The sequence below is a fragment of the Chrysoperla carnea genome, chromosome X (assembly GCF_905475395.1).
Source record: "Chrysoperla carnea chromosome X, inChrCarn1.1, whole genome shotgun sequence".
Classification (NCBI taxonomy): domain Eukaryota; kingdom Metazoa; phylum Arthropoda; class Insecta; order Neuroptera; family Chrysopidae; genus Chrysoperla; species Chrysoperla carnea.
Genome location: NC_058342.1, coordinates 6,803,899 through 6,827,821, shown reverse-complemented (window position 1 = coordinate 6,827,821; position 23,923 = coordinate 6,803,899). Strand labels below are relative to the sequence as shown.

The 23,923-nt window shown below is 33.7% G+C and overlaps 1 protein-coding gene across 1 annotated transcript; it reads left to right on the top strand.

The window, feature by feature from the left end:
- Positions 1–7,072: 7,072 nt before the first annotated feature.
- On the top strand, positions 7,073–11,640 carry LOC123302834. Its single transcript, XM_044885925.1, has 2 exons — positions 7,073–9,352; positions 9,622–11,640. The coding sequence occupies exons 1-2, from the start codon at positions 7,073–7,075 to the stop codon at positions 11,638–11,640; spliced, it is 4,299 nt and encodes a 1,432-aa protein (XP_044741860.1).
- The last annotated feature ends 12,283 nt before the right edge of the window (positions 11,641–23,923 follow it).

Sequence of the window (23,923 nt, the reverse complement as noted above, 5' to 3'; positions counted from 1 at the left end):
AAATGTGACATACCACCTTTCCTTGAAGATTTTTATTCAAAGTTAATATGCTCTAGTTTTCGCCGTAAAAACAACTTGAATGTCAAGAGAATTGCCCAATCTTTTTCTGCTGATTTAATTTATGCAGTGACCAAAGGTCACATTAAGCCGTCTAGGCACGTGGCATTATGATTGACACTAAAAGGGCCAACAAACAGCAAAAAAATTATTAACCTTATCAATAAATACGGTCATAGCTGCAGCTATACAACATTGGAAAAGCTGGAAACAGAAGCAACATTTCAGTCAGCACAACAAAATGATATATGTCCAGAAGGTATAGAACGCTCACGATCTTTATGTACATGATAAGTATACGATAATTTCTATCGATTCGTACATACCTCCAGCGGAAAAGACACTTTGCATGATACCGTAGGTATTATTTTCCAAAATATTTCTGATCCAGAAGAAACAAATTCAAACAATAACTGATGTGACAGCAGAATAATGTATGTAAGTCGTGAAGAAATAAATTCAATTTACCAAGAAACTAATAATTCTTTGCAACAAAATGAAACTACAATTAATAAAAGACGAAGACGACGAACGTTCGATGTCATAACTTTTGAAATAGAATCTTATAATAAAAGAGAAAAAGACCACGATTACTATAAACTTTGGAATCAGCAACAACCCAACTACGTTTGGAAGTCCCAGATGACATTTTGATATTCGAATATATCGATCTCGCTTGGATAGCGGAGTCATTTTATCGGAAAACCTCGCATGCCATCAAGGGTAGGATTCAATAGTATTTTTCATAAAGATCTAAGCTGCAAGCAAAAAATTGCATATTTGACGACAATAAATTCTTCACCCACCAATGTCTCTGTAGTCCTTGAAACTATGAAACAGGTTCAAAAAATTGCTCACGAATGTGATGAGCCATACATAGAAATCACATACGATTCAGCAATTGCTTAGGTTGCTCTACAAATCAAAAGTACTGAAAAGTCGCGAATCAATAATTTGTTTATTCATTTGGGTTTTTTTCATATTATGATGGCATATTTTAAAACAATAGGAAAATTTATTGATAACTATGGTATTACAGATTAAAAGTTCTGAATTTCTTGCAAACGGTTCAGTCAGCAGTTTTATTACGAGAAAAAATTTTAACCGTTGCAAAAATCTGAACCCCTTACTGTCACTTGCTCTTGAGATTTTACATTTTGAAAGAGTCCTGGAGGATAAAGAAATTCAAATAACTAGAAAAATGAAAGAATCATTATTTGATTTCATAACAACGAAAGCAGTCAATCCTACAATAACAGAGGAAAAATTAACGACATTGTTTCATGAATATAAAATATATCAACAGAAGACACTAGAATCTAGATGATAAACATGGCAAAACAGCACAATTCTACAGGATATATATAAAATTAATCAATTACTATTTTTTATTGAGTCGCAGCATCAGAAAACCAGATCTTCAATTATTCATATATGTATTGGCTAAGATAGCGAATATTTTCTTCGCTTTTTACCAACAGAATTATGCGTGATATACGGTAGTATATCACGAAAATCTAATGAGAGTCAACACGAGTTTTTGAGAAAAAACGGGAGTTCTTGAGAAAAAAAATGCCTGCTTGATAGACGTTTCTGAATGTGCCCTGTCAAAATTAATTTAAAGTAATTGAGTTTAATTACAACAATTCCGGAAGTGTTAAAATAAAATTAGTTTCGAAATTTTTGCTTTGTAAAATACAGTCTTAATAGTGAAAATTTAAAATTAATAATAACAAGTGAAAACAAACAATTAACTGAGTTAATTGTTGAAATACCATGCATAGTCAGTGTTGATTTCTTTATCATATTACACATACAAACAACATGTGACACATACATAACTGATAATCAAGTATAGTACATATTCTAAAATTTCCGCCTAATTGGCGCCCTCACGGGTAAACAGTGATGTTTACGAAAAAATGTTTCAAACAAAAGTTGTTTATTTTTTTATAAGGAACATTTTTTTACATTTAAACTTTTGTTCTATATCTAACGGTTTACAAGATGGGTCCTACGGACCCAAGACCCACATGACCTACGATGCTCATTTACGAACTTGACCTCACTTTTTACGTCCTGAGTACGCTGTAACCATGTATATATGAAATATACATAGTATATTAAGTTTAGTCCCAAGTTTGTAACGCTTAAAAATAATGATGCTAGCAAAAAATTTTTGTCATAGGTGTTCATAAAATCACCTAATTAGCCCATTTCCGGTTGTCCGCCCGTCCGTCCGTCTGTGGACACGATAACTCAAAAACGAAAAAAGATATCGAGCTGAAATTTTTACAGCGTACTCAGGACGTAAAAAGTGAGGTCAAGTTCGTAAATGAGCATCATAGGTCAATTTTGCCTTGCGGGTCCTATCTTGTAAACCGTTAGAGATAGAACAAAAGTTTAAATGTAAAAAATGTTCCTTATCAAAAAATAAACAACTTTTGTTTGAAATATTTTTTCGTAAACATTACTGTTTACCCGTGAGGGCGCCAATTAGGCGGAAATTTTATAATATGTACTATGCTTCATTATCCGTTATGTATGTGTCACATGTTTGTATGTGTAATGTGATAAAGATATCAACACTGACTGTGCATGGTATTTCAACCTTTAACTCAGTCAATTGTTTTCACTTGTTTTTTATTAATATTTTTTTCGAATTTCTTATTCGCGATTCATAATTGGTTTATGTTAAAATTAGTTAATACTTATGTAAATGGTTTTTGTGTAGTTTAATAGTGAATTTTACTTTAGACGTTAGTAAGCTGAACATAAAAGTTTATTCGTAATATAAATGTGTGTAGCCTACAAATTTTTGAGAACATCTGCTCATAAACATATAGTGTTGAATTAAATTTGTATAATATTACATTAATCAGGTAGCGCAGTTGATAAACATCCCATTTTATTTTATTTTTTTTGTTTTATTTTTTTGTATGTGTTTTGTATGTGTGTGACTGTAAACAATATAAAAAAGCAAAATACAATTATTGACAATAGTTTTCTTTTTACTAAATCATCGTTCTCCCGTAATACAAATAGCTACATATCTTTTATAATTATATTTTGTAATAATTACATCGTTACATCTTAAATCGTTGATAATTACCTATTTTTTTAAAATGGGGGATAAAGGTATAATTGATTATTTAACAAGTGAAAACAAACAATTGACTGAGTTAATTGTTGAAATACTATGTATAGACAGTGTTGATGAAGCAATCGTTTGTTTTTTGACGTCACGTTAATAAAAAAAGATATCCACTTTTAAATAGCTACACACACACTGATATTCCCATATTAATGCATACTATAAAATTTGCACCTAATAAGCGCCCTCGTGGGTAAACAGTGAAGTTAACAAAAAAAATTTTCAAACAAAAGTTGTTTATTTTTTTATAAAGAACATTTTTTACATTTTGTTCTATCTCTAACGGTTTACAAGATGGGTCCTACGGACCCAAGACCCAATTGACCCATATTGCTCATTTACGAACTTGACCTCAGTTTTTAGGTCCAGAGTACGCTATAAAAATTTCATCTTTTTGTTTTTGAGTTATCGTGTCCACAGACGGACGGACGTAGTCCATTTCCGGACAACCGGAAATGGACTAATTAGGTGATTCTATGAACACCTATACCAAAACTTTTTTCCTTGCATCAATTTCTAAGCGTTACAAACTTTGGACTAAACTTAATATACTATGTATATTTCATATATACATGGTATAAAAAGAATTGAAACTTAATATGGGGAACAATTGAACGATATTAAAAACACTATTCAAGATACTAATTCAAAAATAAATTTATTGGAACAAGCAATTAAAAACTTAAAATCAGAAAACGAGAATTTGAAACGGGAAACGAATAATCAAAGAGAAACTATTGAATATCTTCAAAAGCAAATAAAACGAAATAATATTTTAATTAATGGACTTAAAGAAGAGGATGATGAGAATTCAGACATTTTGGAAGACGTTGTACTGAAAGTTATAAATGAAAAATGCAAATAGAATGTTCGTTGCGAGAAATTAACTTCATATACAGAATTGGAAAAAAACAGCCTACCCGCACCAGGCCTGTAATCGTATCGTTTATTTCCAATACGGTGTATACCAAAATAAAAGGTATTACGCAACAGAACTTAGCTCAAATGACATGACTAAAAATGAACTTGAAGAACTCAAAAAACAACTCCACGCTAAAACGCTCAAAGGTTGAGAAATGAAGGAAACAGGACTTTATTTCGAGGGAAAGCATGCATACATGACTTGGAGCAATCTTACAACGACATAACGGAAATAGATAAGCAACTGAAACTCTCTGGCCCTTCCTCTTCGCATGTTAAAAGCATCACCACTTCTTAAGGAGATGCTGCGATCGAGAAAATACACCGATCAACCCCGAATGGTAATTGGATTATCATTTCATTCCCCGCACGGCAAAAAAATTTTCCGCAATTTCAGATCCCCCAGCTTTAAAAAACTAAACAATTAATCATTAATATGGTGGAATTTTCAAGGGTTCAACAATTTTTTAAATATGGAAGAGAGGGAATTAAATAATTTTTTGTTATCTGATGTTATTTGTATCACTGAAACCTGGCTGAGTCACGAGATTTCTACTTTGCCCAAATTAAAAGAATTTAATTTTTTCGAAAGCACAGCATAAAATCAAACGACCGAGGTCGTGGCAGTGGAGGTATTATGGTTTTAGTAAAAAAAACATCTTAAATGTTAGTTAATTGATAAATCGTTTTTGTGTTAAACTAAAAGTAAAAAGTGACTGTGATAAGTTAATTGTGGGAGCAGTGTATATGGAACCTGATTCGGATAACAACGTATGCATTGGCTTATTATCAGAATCGATTTTTAAAATTAATCAACAGTTTCACTCAAAAGTTGTAATTGGGGGTGATTTCAATGCTAGGGTGGGAAATTTGAATCAAGCTGAGGAGGAATTGTTCTAAAATTCAAATTTAATTTCTACACGTACTTCAAACTACTTTAAATGCAATCAGAGAGGTAGACTGCTATCAAATTTAATGGTAGTATTAAGTAAATTTATTGTTAAGAAAAAATTTCATACAATTTTTTACAATTGCATTATATATATAATATATATAATTGAATGCATTTTACGATTCAGAATAATACATAGTAAAAATAAATAATAAATAAATAGTTAAATACTAAACAACGACAACATAAATTCCTAATATTTAATATATATAAAACAACTTATATTTTCTAAAAGAAAGAAAGAAAAAAAAACATTATAAATGTATATGTTTGAAACAGATCTGAGCCGTATGATAACTACAATCGTTTTATCAACAACTGTGGTGGCAGCGGGTCACCACATCGGACTTCCATACCGGAGGTCCCGGGTTCGAATCTGACTAAGGTCAGATATCATTTTTCCGCTTCGTTTTTACTTTTGATTAGTAGAACAATCAATGCGTTGATCTTCAATTTATTTCAAAATGGCAGAGCCAATGAAAGTGATCCTCCTCGTTCTACAAAAACAAATGTGCGTAGAGCAAAAAGCTTTTGAAAAGCGACTCCATTGAGTGAACATTCAATCGAAGTGATCGCCACGTGCAATTATAAATCTTCAGTTATCAATATCATCAGTTAAGTTATCCATCGAATCATCGCTCATCAAAATTGGTAGTTAATCTGTGTATTAGTGTTTGGCAATATTTTTATGTTTTGCTGTGAACAATCGGATATATTTGTGTATCGTTACTTTTCATCAGTGAATATTTCGTTTATAAACGTGTGCTGTGGACATTAATTTTGAAGTGAATTCCACGCGTTTTTGTGTATTGAAAAACAGTTGAGCATATTAAATATATATGTGTATTAATTATAGTTGGACTAATTATTATCATTTTGTTTCATTAAATTACGTGTTTCAGTAATTAAGCAATTTGTGTTTGAACATTGATTATTCGAACAATACACTTTGAATACATTTATTTGTTAACGAATAAAACCATTTGTATTGTTCAACATTGTTTTTTCTCATTTTATCACCAACATCTACCTGTGCTAGGATATGTTAGCTTTTCATACAGATCAGCTAAAGTAATCACCTCATCTCTAACATTGTGGTCCTTCGAGCCGGATATCCAGGCACAGTAATTTTGTAAAAATCTATTTAATTAACGGAACACGTGTTTAAAGTGGTTGTGAACATTTTAGTTTATACATATCAATAAACAACATTATTTGTGAACATTGTTTTGTGAACATTATCTTGTGAAGTAGTGAAGCTTTTCGTGTCGATATTTTGATTATTATTTTCATACTTCCTCGTCTTTGAACTATCAAGTAATCAAATTTTGAATCATCAACATGACTTCTTTGGAGCCGCGTATCGCGCTACAAGAAACGCGTTTTAATCTCATAAAAAATGCGCTAGACCCTATCAAGAATATCGACGTTTCAAATTTAACAAAATCAAGAGTTCAAACGAGACTTGAAGTGTTGGAGTCGAATTGGACAAAGTTTGACAAAGATCATGAACGTATTTGTGAGACTAGAACGGACACTATCAAAGATTTGCCGTATATGAACAATTCTGCCTATGCTCTCACTCAGGAAGCATATATGGAAAGCAAAGCGACCCTGCTTGAGCTTCTATCTCAAATTATTGTAGCTAATCCATTGGACGGAGCTACTTTAGCTGACACTTCTGGTGTTGGCTCATCATCAGCGCCTCGTACGATACTTCCAAAAATTCAACTTCCTAAATTCGCAGGCGATTAACAATCTTGGAGGCCTTTTAGTGACATGTTCACATCATTAGTGGGTGCAGATTCTGAACTTACAAATGTCATGAAAATGCATTATCTCAAAAGTAGTGTCACTGGAGAAGCTGCCAACCTCATTTCAAATTTTCAAATTACTGGTGAGAATTTCATTCCAGCATGGGACAAATTAATTTCCAGGTACGAAAACAAGCGTGTTTAGTAAACAAACATTAAGATACTATTTTTAAAATGAAACCACTACTGCGTAAATCATCAAAAGGGTTGAATCATCTTTTATCAACAGTTAATGAAGCACTAGGTGCACTCAAAGCATTGGGATCACCTACCAACAAATGGGATCAAATTATTGTATACACAATAGTCAACCGTTTAGATTCGGACACACATGAAGCATGGGAACTACACGAAGGTGCTTCAATGTCTCCTTCATCATTTCAAGATCTTGAACACTTTATTGAAAGTCGTGCTCGTGCTTTGGAATCAATCGAAGGTCGCGAATTTACAAAATCAGCATCCATATATCAAGATAAATCGACTAGTCGTTCTCCAAATGCTAGAATCCATGTTGCTGTGGAAAATCAAGAAAAGGGATCGAAGTATAGCTGCTCACTTTGTAGCTCAGATCATTATCTAACGAGTTGCAAAGCCTTTGGTCAGAAAACTCCAAACCAACGACGTCAGTTTGTAGTATCCAACCGGTTGTGTTTTAATTGCCTTGGTCCTCATATGCTAAAAGACTGTCGCTCAGTAAAGTCATGTGTACAATGCAGACGACGTCACCATACAATGATTCATGACGCAGTCACACAGTCTTCACATGAATCCCCGAGCAGCAAATCCACAGGTAACGTGTCATCAAACTCCAACGAAGCTAATCCGTCTACATCCTCCGCTGATCGAACGGTCAATCATGCGTCGTCGATATGTGTTCCTTCTCAATCAATGGTGCTACTCGCAACAGCTCAAGTCAGAATCTCAGGGGAAGATGGTAATTTCGTAATCGCGAAAGCTCTTATTGATCCAGGGTCCGAAAGTTCGTTCATCAGTGGACGTCTTGTTCAGAATCTTCGTCTTAGACGATCATCTACATCAATCTCTCATATCGGAGTAGGAGCAACTCAATCTTCAACTGCACGTGGGGCGGTATCTATCCATATTGGCTCCGCCTTCGACTCCAATGTTAGTATAAAAGTAAAGGCTTATATTTTATCTAAGCTCACTTCAACGTTACCATCAAGGCAACCAGCTACATCTCATTGGCCGCATATATCAGGCCTACAACTCGCAGACCCATCATTCATGATACCAAGTTCGATTGATTTGATTCTTGGTGCCGATATTTACGGAAACATTATTCTTTCCGATGTCATCAAGGGGCCACCACAATGCCCTATCGCTCAATCTACCATATTCGGGTGGATTTTATCAGGACCAATCAACAGAAATCTCACTGAGTCGACCGCCACTGTTTATCATTGCTCACTTGATGTGCAACTGGACTTGCTTCTTCAACGTTTCTGGAATCAAGAAGAAATCATGGATGGTAAAGCTACCAGCTTGTCACCAGAGGAAGAAGTTTGTGAGCAACATTTCTTATCGACTCATTCGAGATTAGACTCTGGTCGATACGTAGTTCGACTGCCATTGAAAGAATCACCAGATGCACTAGGAGAATCTCGAGGTCCTGCAACGAAGATGCTTCATTCACTTCAACGTCGGTTAAACTCTGATAATGAGTTTCGCCACCTATATGATGAATTCATCCGAGAATATGAATCACTCAACCACATGTCTCTTGTATCAGCCAACTCAGTCGAACCGAAGTGTGTTTTTTATCTACCTCATCACGGCGTGCTACGTTCGACAAGTACTACCACTAAACTTCGTGTCGTGTTCAACGGATCAATGCGGACTAGCTCGGGAAAATCACTTAATGATATTCTCCACACTGGCGAAAAACTTCAAACCGATCTTCCAGATGTTCTCTTGTGGTTTCGACGATTCAAATATGTCTTCGTGTCAGATATCGAAAAAATGTATCGTCAGATAGTGGTCGATCATCATGATTGGTATCTTCAAAGGATCCTGTGGATGCAGGATGGTGTCATCCAAACTTATCAATTAAAAACCGTAACCTATGGTTTAGGATGTGCGCCATTCTTGGCATTGCGAACGCTCAAACAATTAATACTCGACGATGGAAATCAATTTCCGTTGGCTGAGTCAACGATGCTCAAAGGGCGATATGAAGATGATATATTTGGTGGAGCTGATACTGTCTCTGAATGTAGTCAAATCATCACTCAGGTTGATCAATTATGTAGACGCGGCGGGTTTATTCTCAAAAAATGGGTCAGCAATCATCCCAATTTGTTAGAAAGCATTCCACCAGAATATCATGCCAAGGAAGCTACAATTCTTATCGATCAATCGTCAATTTTAGGTCTCTCCTGGAATCCATCAAGTGACAGATTTTCAATCATTGTCAACAGTGAACCACTGCAGCGCGTAACGAAAAGAAGTTGCTCTCTCGCATAGCCCAGCTTTTTGACCCACTAGGATTAATCTCACCGTTCATAATTCAAGCTAAAGTTTTAATGCAGCATCTTTGGTTGGTCAAATTAAATTGGGATGAGATCCTTCCAGATCATTTATGCAAACAATGGAGAGAATTCGAACGACAGCTTACAGATTTGTCATTAATTTCAATCCCACGGTACTTGGGACCTCTTCAATCCTCAAAACTCGAGCTTCATGGGTTTTCTGACGCCTCACAGTCTGCATTAAGTGCAGTTGTTTATCTCAGAGTGGAAACTTGCTCCTCAATTAGCGTCAACATTGTGTGTGCAAAAACAAAAGTGGCACCGTTGAAGAAAATGACAATACCACGTTTAGAACTTACTGCAGCTGCTCTGCTTACTCGACTCGCAGGATATGTACGCAGAACTATGGACCTACATTCAGCACCACTATGGCTTTGGACCGATTCATCAGTTGCACTCACGTGGATCACATCTCATCCAAGTAAATGGAAGGATTTTGTTCGAAATCGTGTCACCTTCATCCAAGAAAACCTATCATCAGCTCGTTGGAGATTTATCGCTGGAAAACAAAATCCAGCTGACTGTGCGTCCCGCGGACTCTCAGCCCAAGCTCTTGATAAACATCAATTATGGTGGAAAGGTCCCGAATGGCTTTTTCTACCATCTGACCAATGGCCCCATGACATTTGCTCACCATCACTTGTCCCAGCTTCGGAAGTTCGATCTGCAAAAGTGAATCATTGCTCACAAATTGAGTTAGAGCCGGAATTGTTGCATCGATATTCTAACTTAAATCGACTCTTGCGTATCACATCTTGGTGCATGAAGTTCATCAATCGTAGCCGTAGAATCAAGGATGATGATCCACCAGCCTTGTTAACTACTCATAATCTTCAGGCGTCTCTATTAATTTGGGTTCGGATTAGCCAAAGGATTGCATTTTCAAACGAGTTGAAGTTGTTGCAGAAGAAACAACCAATCACTAGCTCGAGTTCTTTGCGCTTGCTCACTCCATTTCTCGATCAAAATGGTCTGATACGAGTTGGTGGACGTCTTGAACAATCATCACTGGATTATTACTCAAAGCACCCCTATATCCTCTCGAAAGATTCCACTCTGTCTCTTCTAATAATCCAAAGTGCTCATCTTCGATCACTCCACAGTGGTACCAGTAACACTTTAGCAGCAGTTCGACAAAAATTTTGGATACTGGGAGCTCGTCTAGCAGTTCGAAAAGTAATCTTGAAATGTGTAATCTGCGCACGCCAACGTGCTAAACGAGCTGAACAACTCATGGGACAACTTCCAGCAGCGCGTACGACTCCATCCCGCCCCTTTTGCCACTCAGGGGTTGATTACGCTGGCCCATTTCTTGTTAAAACATGGCATGGGCGTGCTGCTAAAACATACAAAGGCTATGTTGTTTTGTTTATATGTTCCTCTACGTCTGCAATTCATCTCGAGATAGTTACAGACTATTCCACTAGTGGTTTTATTGTTGCATATAAACGCTTCACTGGACGTCGCGGGATCTGTGCTACACTCTCAAGCGACTGTGGAACTAATCTTGTGGGGGCTGATGCTGAACTCAAACGACTCTTTACGGAGTCATCCACACAGCTTAAAACTCTTCGTTCGTTACTTGCAAACGACGGAACTCACTGGCACTTTAATCCACCGTCTGCCCCACATTTTGGCGGCCGCTGGGAAGCTGGAGTTAAATCCGTCAAACATCATTTAAAGAGGGTTATTGGTAACACTCTCCTTACATACGAAGAATTCACCACTGTTCTGATACAAATTGAAGCAGTGTTGAATTCAAGGCCTCTTTGCCGGCTTACTGATGATCCAGATGACCTCGCAGTCTTAACACCCGGACATTTCCTCACTGGTGGACCCTTAACGACTATTCCCGAGCCAGCATTAACACATTTGAAAATTACACATTTATCTCGTTGGCAATTAACTCGCCAAATTCTCGAAAACTTCTGGACGAAATGGTCCAGAGAATATCTTCAACAGTTGCAGGCTATTTATAAGTGGCAATATCCTGCAAATCAAATCAAAATCGGATCAATTGTTTTAATCGTTGATGAAAGATATCCGGCATCTAAATGGCCATTAGCTAAAGTCATCCAACTTCATCGTGGAGCTGATAATCTTACTCGAGTAGTGACACTCAAAACGGCAACTACAGTGCTGAAACGGCCGATTGTTAAGCTGTGTGTACTTCCCATTTCAGACACCACATAAACTTATTATTGCCCCAAACGTTTGGTGCAATGCGGGGGAGTATGTTTGAAACAGATCTGAGCCGTATGATAACTACCATCGTTTTATCAACAACTGTGGTGGCAGCGGGTCACCACATCGGACTTCCATACCGGAGGTCCCGGGTTCGAATCTGACTAAGGTCAGATATCATTTTTCCGCTTCGTTTTTACTTTTGATTAGTAGAACAATCAATGCGTTGATCTTCAATTTATTTCAAAATGGCAGAGCCAATGAAAGTGATCCTCCTCGTTCTACAAAAACAAATGTGCGTAGAGCAAAAAGCTTTTGAAAAGCGACTCCATTGAGTGAACATTCAATCGAAGTGATCGCCACGTGCAATTATAAATCTTCAGTTATCAATATCATCAGTTAAGTTATCCATCGAATCATCGCTCATCAAAATTGGTAGTTAATCTGTGTATTAGTGTTTGGCAATATTTTTATGTTTTGCTGTGAACAATCGGATATATTTGTGTATCGTTACTTTTCATCAGTGAATATTTCGTTTATAAACGTGTGCTGTGGACATTAATTTTGAAGTGAATTCCACGCGTTTTTGTGTATTGAAAAACAGTTGAGCATATTAAATATATATGTGTATTAATTATAGTTGGACTAATTATTATCATTTTGTTTCATTAAATTACGTGTTTCAGTAATTAAGCAATTTGTGTTTGAACATTGATTATTCGAACAATACACTTTGAATACATTTATTTGTTAACGAATAAAACCATTTGTATTGTTCAACATTGTTTTTTCTCATTTTTTCACCAACATCTACCTGTGCTAGGATATGTTAGCTTTTCATACAGATCAGCTAAAGTAATCACCTCATCTCTAACAGTATAAAATTACTAAATTAAATTAAATTAATTCCATATAATGAAAAATCGAAATTGGAAATTTCAGTAAGAGGCAGATTTTAATTTTTTACAGTATAAATGGTTTCAAAGGCCAAAAATTTTACTTTACTAGATTGTGGTATGCCATCAGAAATTGGTAAACACAATTCAATTTTCTTACGGAGTCGAAACGCAGGATATCCATCACACTAATCTGTATATTGTTTTTGATGAAGATTTCAGTTCTTATAGCATCCAGAGCTTGACATTCTACAAGTAGGTGAAAGAGGATTTCTTTTCCTTGACCACATATGTTGCAAATAGAGCCACTTTTCAATTTAAAGATAATATTTTTTGTGTACACTGAAACTTGATCATTATTTGAAGTCCAAAGTTGACTGACTGCTCTTATTTTATCAAGGCTTACTTTAAATTTTAAATAATCTTCGCCTTCGTAGCTATTTTTTATGTCTTGATACATACTGCAGAAGTTGGAGTTAATTGATTTTTCGCAATCTCTTAATTTAGCTTTGGATTCATAGAACGTTTCAAGTTCCTTGCAGCATTCTTGGGCTTAGTTAGGGTTTTGTTCCTCCCAGATGCTTTCTTTCCCTACGAATTTAAAAAATATTTTAACATTCGTAGTCCAATTATACCTGACTTGAGTAGCTTCCGTGTTTCTATCAAATTCTAGTAGCCTTTTAAAACATATTTTCGGTAGTCTGGATTCCGGCATTTTTAATAATTTTAACCACCAATTGAACACTATTCTAAAAACTTGTAGTTCCAAACAATAAGCACCTGTTTCCAAGCGAACTATATGTCCAGGTGTGTTTTTTGCCCAAAAGTACAAATTCTTGAAAAAAGCTACTAGGATTTTTTCGACTATGCGCAGATACTGAAGAGACCAAATTTCACTGGCATATAAAAGCACTGAGACACCCATGGATTTATATATTTGAAGTTTGCTTTCCCAAGATTCTACTTTAGCCTTTATAAAATATCTCGAACCACAGCTGATGCTCTTCAAGCTCTGGTAGCCATTTCTTGCGCTGTGTTTGCCCATGAACTAGAACTGCTAAATTTAATAGCTAGATAATTAAATTCTGAGACAACATCTAATTTTTTCTCGTTATAAGTGAATTTATACTTTTCTTTGTTTATTCTACCTTTGTGAAAAATCATAACTTTTGTCTTTTCAGTGTTAACAAGTAGCTGGTTTTTTTCACTGTAATGTTTCAACGCCGCTAGTTGTTTCTGTGCATTGTAGGGTGTAAATGAAACCAAAACTAAATCGTCTGCGTATGCTAAATATTGGATTTCGTTATAAGCATCAATATCAATTCCTTTGTACTCAAATAATGTCAGAGACTCTTGAATGTCAGCTAAAAAAAGCACGAATAACAACGTACCTAAGCAGTCACCTTGCATTACACCTATATTAACACTTGTACTAGACGTGAGCTCCGCGTTATATTTTAGACTTATTTCAGCTTTTTTATAAATATATTTCATTATACGGATAAGTTTCGAACTAATACCAATTTTATAAAGCTTGTACCATAATATTTCATGATTAATTTTCTCGAAGGCTTGTTTAAAATCAATGAAGGTAGTAAAGAATTTACGTTTTGGTAATCTCAGTTGCAAATTTATTATAGAGTCAAGCAAAAAAATATTGTCCACAGTACTTCTTTTTCTTCGGAAGCCATTTGGTTCCTCCGGTATGATATTGTAATTTTCGGCCCATTCATGAATTGTATTACTGATTATTCGTGTGAAAATTTTGGTAACGGTATTTATTATAGCTATACCCCTATAATTTTCCGGATCTGTCTGCTGCCCTTTCTTGAATATCATATTTTTGAAGATCTTCATCCATTTGTCTGGGACATATTCTTGCATATACAAAATCTTTTAGTACATTAAATAGATAATTCACTAATATTTCCGGTATATTTTTCCAGAACTCGTTTGTAATATTATCGTAGCCCGGTGATTTATTATTTTTTAATTGTCGTAAGGCATACTTAAGTCCTTGTATTTCAATTTGTTTGTCTAGATATGGGTGTTGGCAGTCTGCAAAATCTAAATTATGATTTAAGTACGATGTTGTTTTTTCTTATTTCTGAGAAATACCTTTTCCTACAAATATCTTGCATTTCCTTATATTCCTTTTTAAGTTTAAGGTATTTTTGTACTTCTTCTTCTTTAAATTTGCAGCTGCTACATTCATTAAGAGCTTGTTTGGTTTTAATTTTGTATTCTTTACAGTTTTGATTAAACCACGGCTTGTTTGTAGTTTTATACGCATGTTTCGAATATTTTTTTATTGTTTGGTTCTTTACCATACCCGTCGTTCCAGCAGTCTCAAGTAATGCACTTTCCAAAAACGTCGTATGTTTCACATCCTTCTAGTTTCTTTTCCATTTCTTCCTGAAACTCATTAAGTTTTTTGGAATTACCATTTTAAATTTGTAATACTTATTTCAGTGTTTGACAAGTTTCTTATGTATTTAGTATCCGCTCCAAATGGATTTTCTATACTAAGTATACATGGAAAGTGAGTTGAAAGATTCATTGAATATGTGCATTTGTTTCGACATTTGATATGTTCATAGCTAGCTATCAGATCAACAATACTTTTTCCTAGAGGACTTATATAAGTATAGCATGCAGGCACATCCCCTTTTGTACGGCCGTTTAAGATTAAACATTCTTTGTTTTCTAGAAGATATACAAAATCTTTACCTTCCTTATCTAATTTTTTATCTAAGGTATTCCTGACAGAGTATACGTTCCTTGTACCCTCCAAAAATTATTTTACGTAATTATTTAGATTGCCAATATGAAAGTTCATATCCCCGCAAAAATAGTCTGTTTTTTTTTTCTAAGATATGTTTCCATTTCTGTTACACACGTGTCAGAATTCAATGTTGGTGGTAAATACACTGTAGCTATATTACATTTGTGTTTACCAGTTCGGATGGACGCCACAATCCCCATTTCTGAAATATATGAAGCATTTGTTTTAATTTTTTGATTTTTCTTAACTAACATTAATATCCCCCCTCAAGCACGGCCCCTCGCCCTTCTTCTTATAGCAAAACTAAAAATAATATCATATTCTGTAAATTCTTCTTCTATGTTTTCTTTACTCATAGTCCATGTTTCTGTTAGTTTCAATGATATTTTCAGTGAAATAGTTTATATAGCTGCGCCTTTACCGATTGCCCTATCACAACTGTTTGTAAGTGAAAAGATTTTAGCAATTATTAAATTAAGTCTGATAAATTGCTTAGTAGATATTTTTTTCAGACAAAATGACCCAAACCTCACATACACCAAATTTTTTAATTTATTAAAAAAAAAAACTTTCACATTCAGAACTTTCAACATTATCACAAATATACACTAATATTAAATATACTTTAACCAGTAAATCAGTTGAATTATATCACTTAAAAATAAAATAAAATTTAAAATAAATACTAGGTTAAAAACAAGAGATGTTCTCTGTCTCAACTCTACCATTCAAATTCAATGGAATTAAACGGCATGTTTCCAGCAAACGGTAGATCTCAATCGGATAATCCAGGTCATTTTACTCATCTTTCAGGAAGAGGCTCTAGTATTATTGTACTTGTTTGGTTGGACGTTGACTGTTTAAATTTAACGGAAGATTTTGCTGTTTCTGATTACTGCTTGGACGCCGATCACCTACCAGTAACTCTCTACCTTGAATTTAAATCTTCGAAGATAAAACTATTGAAAATAGTAATAATCGTGGCGCATCAGTAAAAACACAGAGGCTCGTCTGGAATTCAAATAATTTGGCGTATTATAAATTCCTTATTTCTCAGACACTTAATGTTAATTTCGTTAATTCTGACAACTTAAACAATATTATACTAGATGTGAGTAAGCAGTTAAACATGATTAAGAATTACGAAACAACAAAGTCAACTCACTCTAGTAATAATAGTTGAAGCCCTTGGTTTGATCATGATTGTTTGAGAGCAAAAAAGGATTATAGACGAAATGTCAGAATTTATAAAAAATCGGGATATATGACAGATCGGTTAGAAATTTTAATTGAGCATCGTAAACATTACAAATCTCTTATATCATTAAAGAAAAAGGAATATGAACTATACATTAATAATTGCTTGGAAAATGTTAAAAATCCTAAATAATTCTGGAGTACTGTACAAATATTTAACCGTACTCGGCCATCGTCACACGAAGCTTGTGCCGGAAAAAATTCAATAATATTTTTTAACAGCTTATCACACATTTACTATATAAGACTCTGTGCTTTAAGAAAAATTAAAAACGATAAGTATCCTGGGCATGATGGAATCACAAACGAATTTTACAAAAATCTTCCATATGTTGCAAAATTCCACCCACTTAATATTTTCAATGATATTCTTAGCCCCTCGCATGTGCCTTCAGAGTGGTGCAAAGTTAAATTGTTCCTGCTACATAAAAAAGTAGATATAAAAGACATTGACAATTATTGAATTATCTCATTACTGAATCATTTCATAAAACTTTTTACCAGCTTTCTCGCAGAAAGGCTAGTCAAATGGGCAGAAAGTTTTGGAATGTTGTATGAGGGGCAATCAGGTTTTTGCTCGCGTCTAGGCTGTTTGGATAGCATATTTGTGCTTAATGGTATAATTCAAAACTATCTCAGACTGCCTGGACGAACTCTACGTAGCATTAATTGATTTTCAAAAGGCCTTCGATAAGATTAATCATTTGAAGCTATGGAGTAAACTCTTTACTTTAGGTATATCAGGTAATATAATAAAATTTTAAAAAACATCTATGAAAAGGCGGTTCTTAATTTATCTGGCCATGGTTTCAAAAATGATATTAGTATAACTAAAGGCGTGCTACAAGGGGATTCATTGTCACCACTTCTGTTCATACTTTTTGCCAACGATATTGACGAGTTTTTTGTAAATCTAAATTTTACTCTATTTTTAGTATCGATAGCACCCATGATATTAATCTCTTGATGTATGCTGACGATTTAGTGTTACTTTCTGAAACCCAATATGATTTGCAACAAAAATGAATTGCCTTTGAATCCTACTACTTTACCAATGATCTAACAGTTAATACAAAAAAATCAAAAATGTTACTACTTAAAAAAGGGGGTCGGTTAAAAACAAAGCAAAATTACATATTTAAGTATGAAGGGGAAAATCTTGAAAATGTTAAAAATTTCAATTACTTGAAAGTAAAGTTTTCGCGAAGTGGACTATTTAACGAAAACTCATCAACTCGGCCTTTGGTTGTTGCAGAAAAATACTATCTAAATCAAAAACTGCTAATCAGGCCACTAGAATAAAATTATACCACAATATTATTGTTTCTGTACTTTTATATACAGCGGAAATATGGGGTTTCAGATACACTGATCTTATAGAAAAAAGACAGACGTCATACTTCAAACATATCTATGGCCAATTACTACCCCTAGCTATATTGTAAGGCTTGAAACTGGCCGATTAAAGCTACAATTGGGCTTCGTTAAGAAAATGATGCTATTATGTTGGAGGAAATTATTACTAATGCCGAATGATCGATTTTCAAAAATAGTTTATGAAAGACTTAAAGCTCTTAGCAATACTTCGGATAATTGTCCATATAATTGGTGCTTCCAGCTTAAACAAATACATATTACATGAATCCGGCTTTGAAGAGATCTGGGAAAATCAATACGTTACGTTACTTACTACTTACATTACTAATCAACTTCTTCAAGAGGATTGGTCAAGGCTGCATGATTCTTCATATTCCGTCATTTACAATGACTTAAAAACTCTAACTGGTGTAGAAGAATGCTTAACGTATAATATAAAGATGGAAAAAATACGAGTAGTAAGCCGTTTACGTTTAGTAAGCAGCCATTGTCTAATATTGCGCAGCAATGGGATGTATATAAACTTGGACCCAAATAATAATTGTACCATTTGCAATTTACAGTCAATGGAAGATATATTTAATATTTTGATGGAGTGTCCAACATACAGTCCTTTAAGACTGGCGTTTTTAAATAAATATCTGTTCTGCGAATTAACCCGTCACAATTTCCATACGATTCTTCTTAATATAAGAAACATTACATAGCTGAATGATATATATTGCTTTATTGCGGGTTCTTTAAGACTTCATCCACAACGAATAGTTTTCACAAATTTTTATTGTTACACCTGATTGCTACTTATTTTTTATATTTAACTGTTAAATTTTTTTCATTTTGTATTGTTAAATTTTCTTGTTACATATTTTTACTTTGTTTTCATATTTTACTATTACATTTATCCTTATTTTATTGTTAAATTTTCTTGTTACATATTTTTAACTTTGTTTTCATATTTTAATGTTACATTTTTTTCAATTTTTTATTGTTGAATTTTCTTGTTACATATTTTTACTTTGTTTTCATATATTACTGATATATTGCTTCATATATTATGGCTACGTTTTTCCATGTTTATATTTTAGCGTTTACTTGTTACATATGTTCCCTTTCTCTCTCATATTCCTCTGATAATGTTACAGCTTTACATTTTTTGTTTGTTTAATGTTTTAAATATTTTTCTGTTATTTTATCACACTTTTTGAAATTTTATTGTTACAGTTATACTTGTCACAGAATTTATTTTATTACTAAGGTTTTTATTTATTATTTTCTTATTATCTATATAAATGAATTATGTTAAGATTATATGTAGAATCAACATACTCAAACCCCTATGTATGAAACAATTTCGTCTTATAACAAATAAATATATTATTATTGTAATTATTAAAATTATGACATTTGCAAACATGATTCAAAAAAAAAAAAAAATAGTCTGCCACTGGAAAAATTGTCGAAGTACGAATGCAGCGCGATTTGTTTGAACACTTACTTTTATTGTCGCTCCAAACAATCCTTAATATTGATATAGTTGTTACTTATCCGCTAACACCAGTTCCATTAGCTATATGCCATTTAGATGGTATAATTTTTAAGACAAATAAATCTACATTATCAAAATGTTTGAAAGAAAATGTAACATTAAATGAGCCAGAGAAATGTGATGTAATGATACCTGATGGATTTTTCATGTTGCACTCCATAATCTTCCACTAACGTTTAGCAAATGTCATATGTACAAAGTTGTTGATGAGAAAGTAGTGAAGACTCCAGTTCCAGATTTAGACTAACCAACTTATGAAGAAGCTGATACAAAAATGGTATTTCATGCTTGTCAGATAGATTTTGATGCCCATGTCACTATTAGATGCTCCGATATTGATATTTTAATAATAATGCTAAACAATATGCAACACTTTGCAAATTTGAGAAATTTGCAAATTAGCATTTTAGATGGAACTGAAAATACCAAGCGATATATTAATGTCAATAAGTTATATGAAAAATTAGGAGAAGATTTATGCACAGCATTACCAGGGTTCCATGCGTTCAATGGATGTGATTTTAATCCACCGTTTTATCGGCGAGGCAAGAAACTTCCATACAAGATATGAAAAAATTCTACTGATTATGCGAAAGCCTTTTCAGATATGGCTGACCTATACAAATGTGATATAGAAAAAACATCGGTAACCATTGAAGAATTTGTATGTAGAATGTACGGTTTTAAAAGCATCAATGATGTAAATGTTGCACGAGTTCTACATTTACAAAAGTATACAAGATGAATCTAAAAACAAATGTTCTAACATTCAAAACTACAATTGATGGCACGACGTTTCCTCCATGTAAGTCAGAATTACACCAACAAGTGTTACGTTCTGCATAGATTGCCCACCTCTGGAGTCATGCTTATCTACCAGTTCCTACAGGATTTTCGCCAATGGATTATGGACGGGTAAAGAAGGAGGATAAATATACACTTCAAATGGTTTGAAGGTGATCAACTTCCATCAAATATTAGCAGCATTACAAGTGTTGCCAATACAACAGGTAATAATAAATAATTATAATATTTTTTTTTTTTTTTTTTTGTTTCAAGATAACCCTCAAGAAGAGGGAGAAACTGAAAAACTGAATCACGAAGAAGACGAGGAAAGTGAAGAAGATGAAAGAGCGTATGACTTATCATATGACAGTAGTGAAGAAACGGAATAGGAATCAGATACAAGTATAGAATCTGATGCTGATGACTAACAGTATAACGTAATGTTTCATATGTTCTATGCATTAGTTTAATATTTAAAAACATGTATTGATTGAACATTTAAAAATATAATTTCCAATAAACTGTAATACTTACGTGAACATGTGATTTTTAGTATGTTCCTTACATTCCAGTCCCTCAAAATATCGTTTAAAAAAATGTTGTGATAAATACGATTGTTGATAATTGACTGAGTAAACTTATTTGTAATTAATTATAAAACTAGTTTAAATAAAACAAAAATTATTAAAAAAAGGTCCGCATAGATGAGGACATCTAAAAAACATTGAATTCAATTTTGAATCAAGCGACCTGAAATCGAAGTGAGAAAGAAAAACCAGATAGTGGAAAAACACTGTGAACTATGTTATGTAAAAGCTAATTTGGAGGAGCAGTTTGAAATGCATTTAATTTGGAAAAATAGGGCTATATTAAGGAGCCATCAAAGCTTATGTGCAAGAAATCACAAATTTCAGACTTTGTTTTACGAAATGCCAAGAGGAATACGTCATATCTCAAAAGGGGACGTTTGGTTCCATTATCGAAGGTAAAATTGATGCTTTGTTTTATCACCGTTGAATCGAAGTTTATTGGATTCAGAACAAGGTATGTTCATTTAGAAATAAAAACAGACGACTCTCTTATACGAATATGTTTTTCGGGAGGAAACCCTCTGTTTATTCATTTTGAGGTTTGCGAACCATTAAAATGTGCCAATCGTTTAAGTAACGAGGATTGTTCAATAGGAAATTGATGAAGTTGGTTTAGAAAAAATAAAAGTGGTCGACCAAAGAAAAATAAAGGTGGTCGACCAAACTTATGTGACAAATCTTTAAAAGAATTACGTGCCAATGCCAGCGTGCGATATCGTAAGAAAAAACCGAAAGTTAATAGAAACCTGTTGCATTAGATACAAATAAAAATGTCGCAATAAATGAAAAATCCGTCAAATTTTATCAGTTAAGAAATTTTATTGGAAATACTGAGAAAATAGTCCACGAATTAATGAATATAATTGGCGAGCGACTTGAAGCTGGAAAAATCTTTAAATGGACACTTATAAAACGTAGAAATTTGATAGGTCATTACTTAAAAACTTGTGCAAATTTAAAAAAAAAAAAACTTGTTGCAGACCTTGAAAAATACCGTTTCCTACCGCCCAATTCAAATTCATTTGCAAATTTCCAATCGTTACTTGGTCAACGTTTACATCGTCCTACAAGTATTATGCAGAAACATCTTATAAACCGTTAGAGAATAATAAAACGATTGTTGTAAACGATGGTAGAAAAGCTTCTCTTCTACATAATTTTCCACAGAAGAGCATAAATATTACTAACAAGAATAATTGCTGCTGCGATTCAAACAATTGTTTACTTACCGAAAATAAATTTAAAATATTAAAATCAAGACGTATGATATAGTTAATTTCCAACAGTCCCACTTGCATAAGTCTATCTCCATCATTTAAAATATTAATTGAACGCTGAATATAATTCTTTTTGTGTTATTTTTATATTGTTGTAACATCGTCCAGAACGAGTATTTAGTGTGAGATACTCATTTTTGACGAAACTACAACAATAGAAAAATTTTTTTTTTCAGCGTTAAATTAAGATTATAAATAGAGGAGATAGACTTTGAAAATCCTCCTCTTTAAAAATCTCTTTTTTAATTTCTTAAATAAAAATTTGAGGTTTGGTGAAAATTTTCAAGATCATGTACAAAAATACTAAAAATAGTCCAATATATAATAGCTAGCTAATAACTTTCAAATTAAATTTTTGACCGGATTTATTTTCGTTTTCGGAAAAAATTCGCAATTTTTTTTTCAAATGCTTATATCTCGAAAACGATGAGGTTAAGTAAAAAATGTTACAGATAAAAAAATATTTCTCCAAAAGTTAAAATCTAACAGGTTTTTTAAAAATATTTAAGAGAATATGGTGCCCGGAAGTAGGCAACTTCTGCCTCGCCGTATGGGCGTAAGTCGAAAAAGCACAAGCACTCACGTATATAGCATGTTTGAGTACACTCAGACAAACATTTTCCACCGGCTCAAATAAAAATCTCCTGACGAGGAGACAATTCTTGGGTCAAATGCTTCATTTCCTACAGTAAAACGTTGATTCGTATAATAGTCACATTATATCAAGAAAGCACGTGAAAATTTTTACTGCAACATTAAATAAGGTACCAAATTGTCTAACAAAGGAAAATAGATCGAGAAGACAGCTATCGAAAATTTTCAAAAATATTCCAAAAAAGTATATGTTAACGAAGAGATATCAGTCAGTGAAAAAGAAAAGCCAGATAGTGGCAAAACATTTTGAACTTTGTGAATTAAAAATTCTCGTCGCACTTTACTCCGAAGATGCAAAGCCTTTGAACCCGGAAGAGTTTTTGCATGATTTCGTCCAAGATTTTAACCATTTATTAGTTTAAGATACCGTTATAAATGATAGACGCCAGAAAACGAGACAAAGTTTAAAAAAATCATGCGGTTTTTATTTCAGATGCAATCAATATGGTATCACTTTGACGATAAACGATCTCTAAGAAAGATTTTGCTGCAATTTTGAAAAAAATATACGACTCGGGATCTCGCTTTGCATTTCAATGCGCAACGGAAAAAAAAAATGAAAAATTCTTTTTAAAGATACCGCGGTTTCAACCTGCTCTTTTGGTAAGATATTTCATTACAAATTAATCTAAAAACTTTAAGGTATATCTCTATATTACACCAATTTGAACTTGTTGACTAGACTAATTATACAATATGTCGTTATTCGTTGAAATATGTTATAAGGACATTTTCTGAGAATTCAACAAATTTCCCTGCCTTTTATTTAGGCCGCCTGAGTTACAAGATGGATAACGTGGACGGGAAAAAAGAACAATTGTTTGTCTTTCATTTGATATGGCCTGGACCCAAAAGAGGCAATGGATATACGTACGATAGCCTTTATGGATTGTGCTGTCTGATTGGCTTACAAACTGAAGTTCCTTCTGTCACAACTTTCAACAAAAAGTGCAAAAGATGTCAGTACATTGAAAACACTGGTAAATTTATTGAGCACGAATGCCACCTAAACTACCTAGGTTCCACTGTTCAATTTGGGATATTCGTCGGGAACAACGATACTGGAAGTTATTGGAAGACTTTGTAAGAACTAAGAAGCTACAGATTATCCTGTACTGATCCAG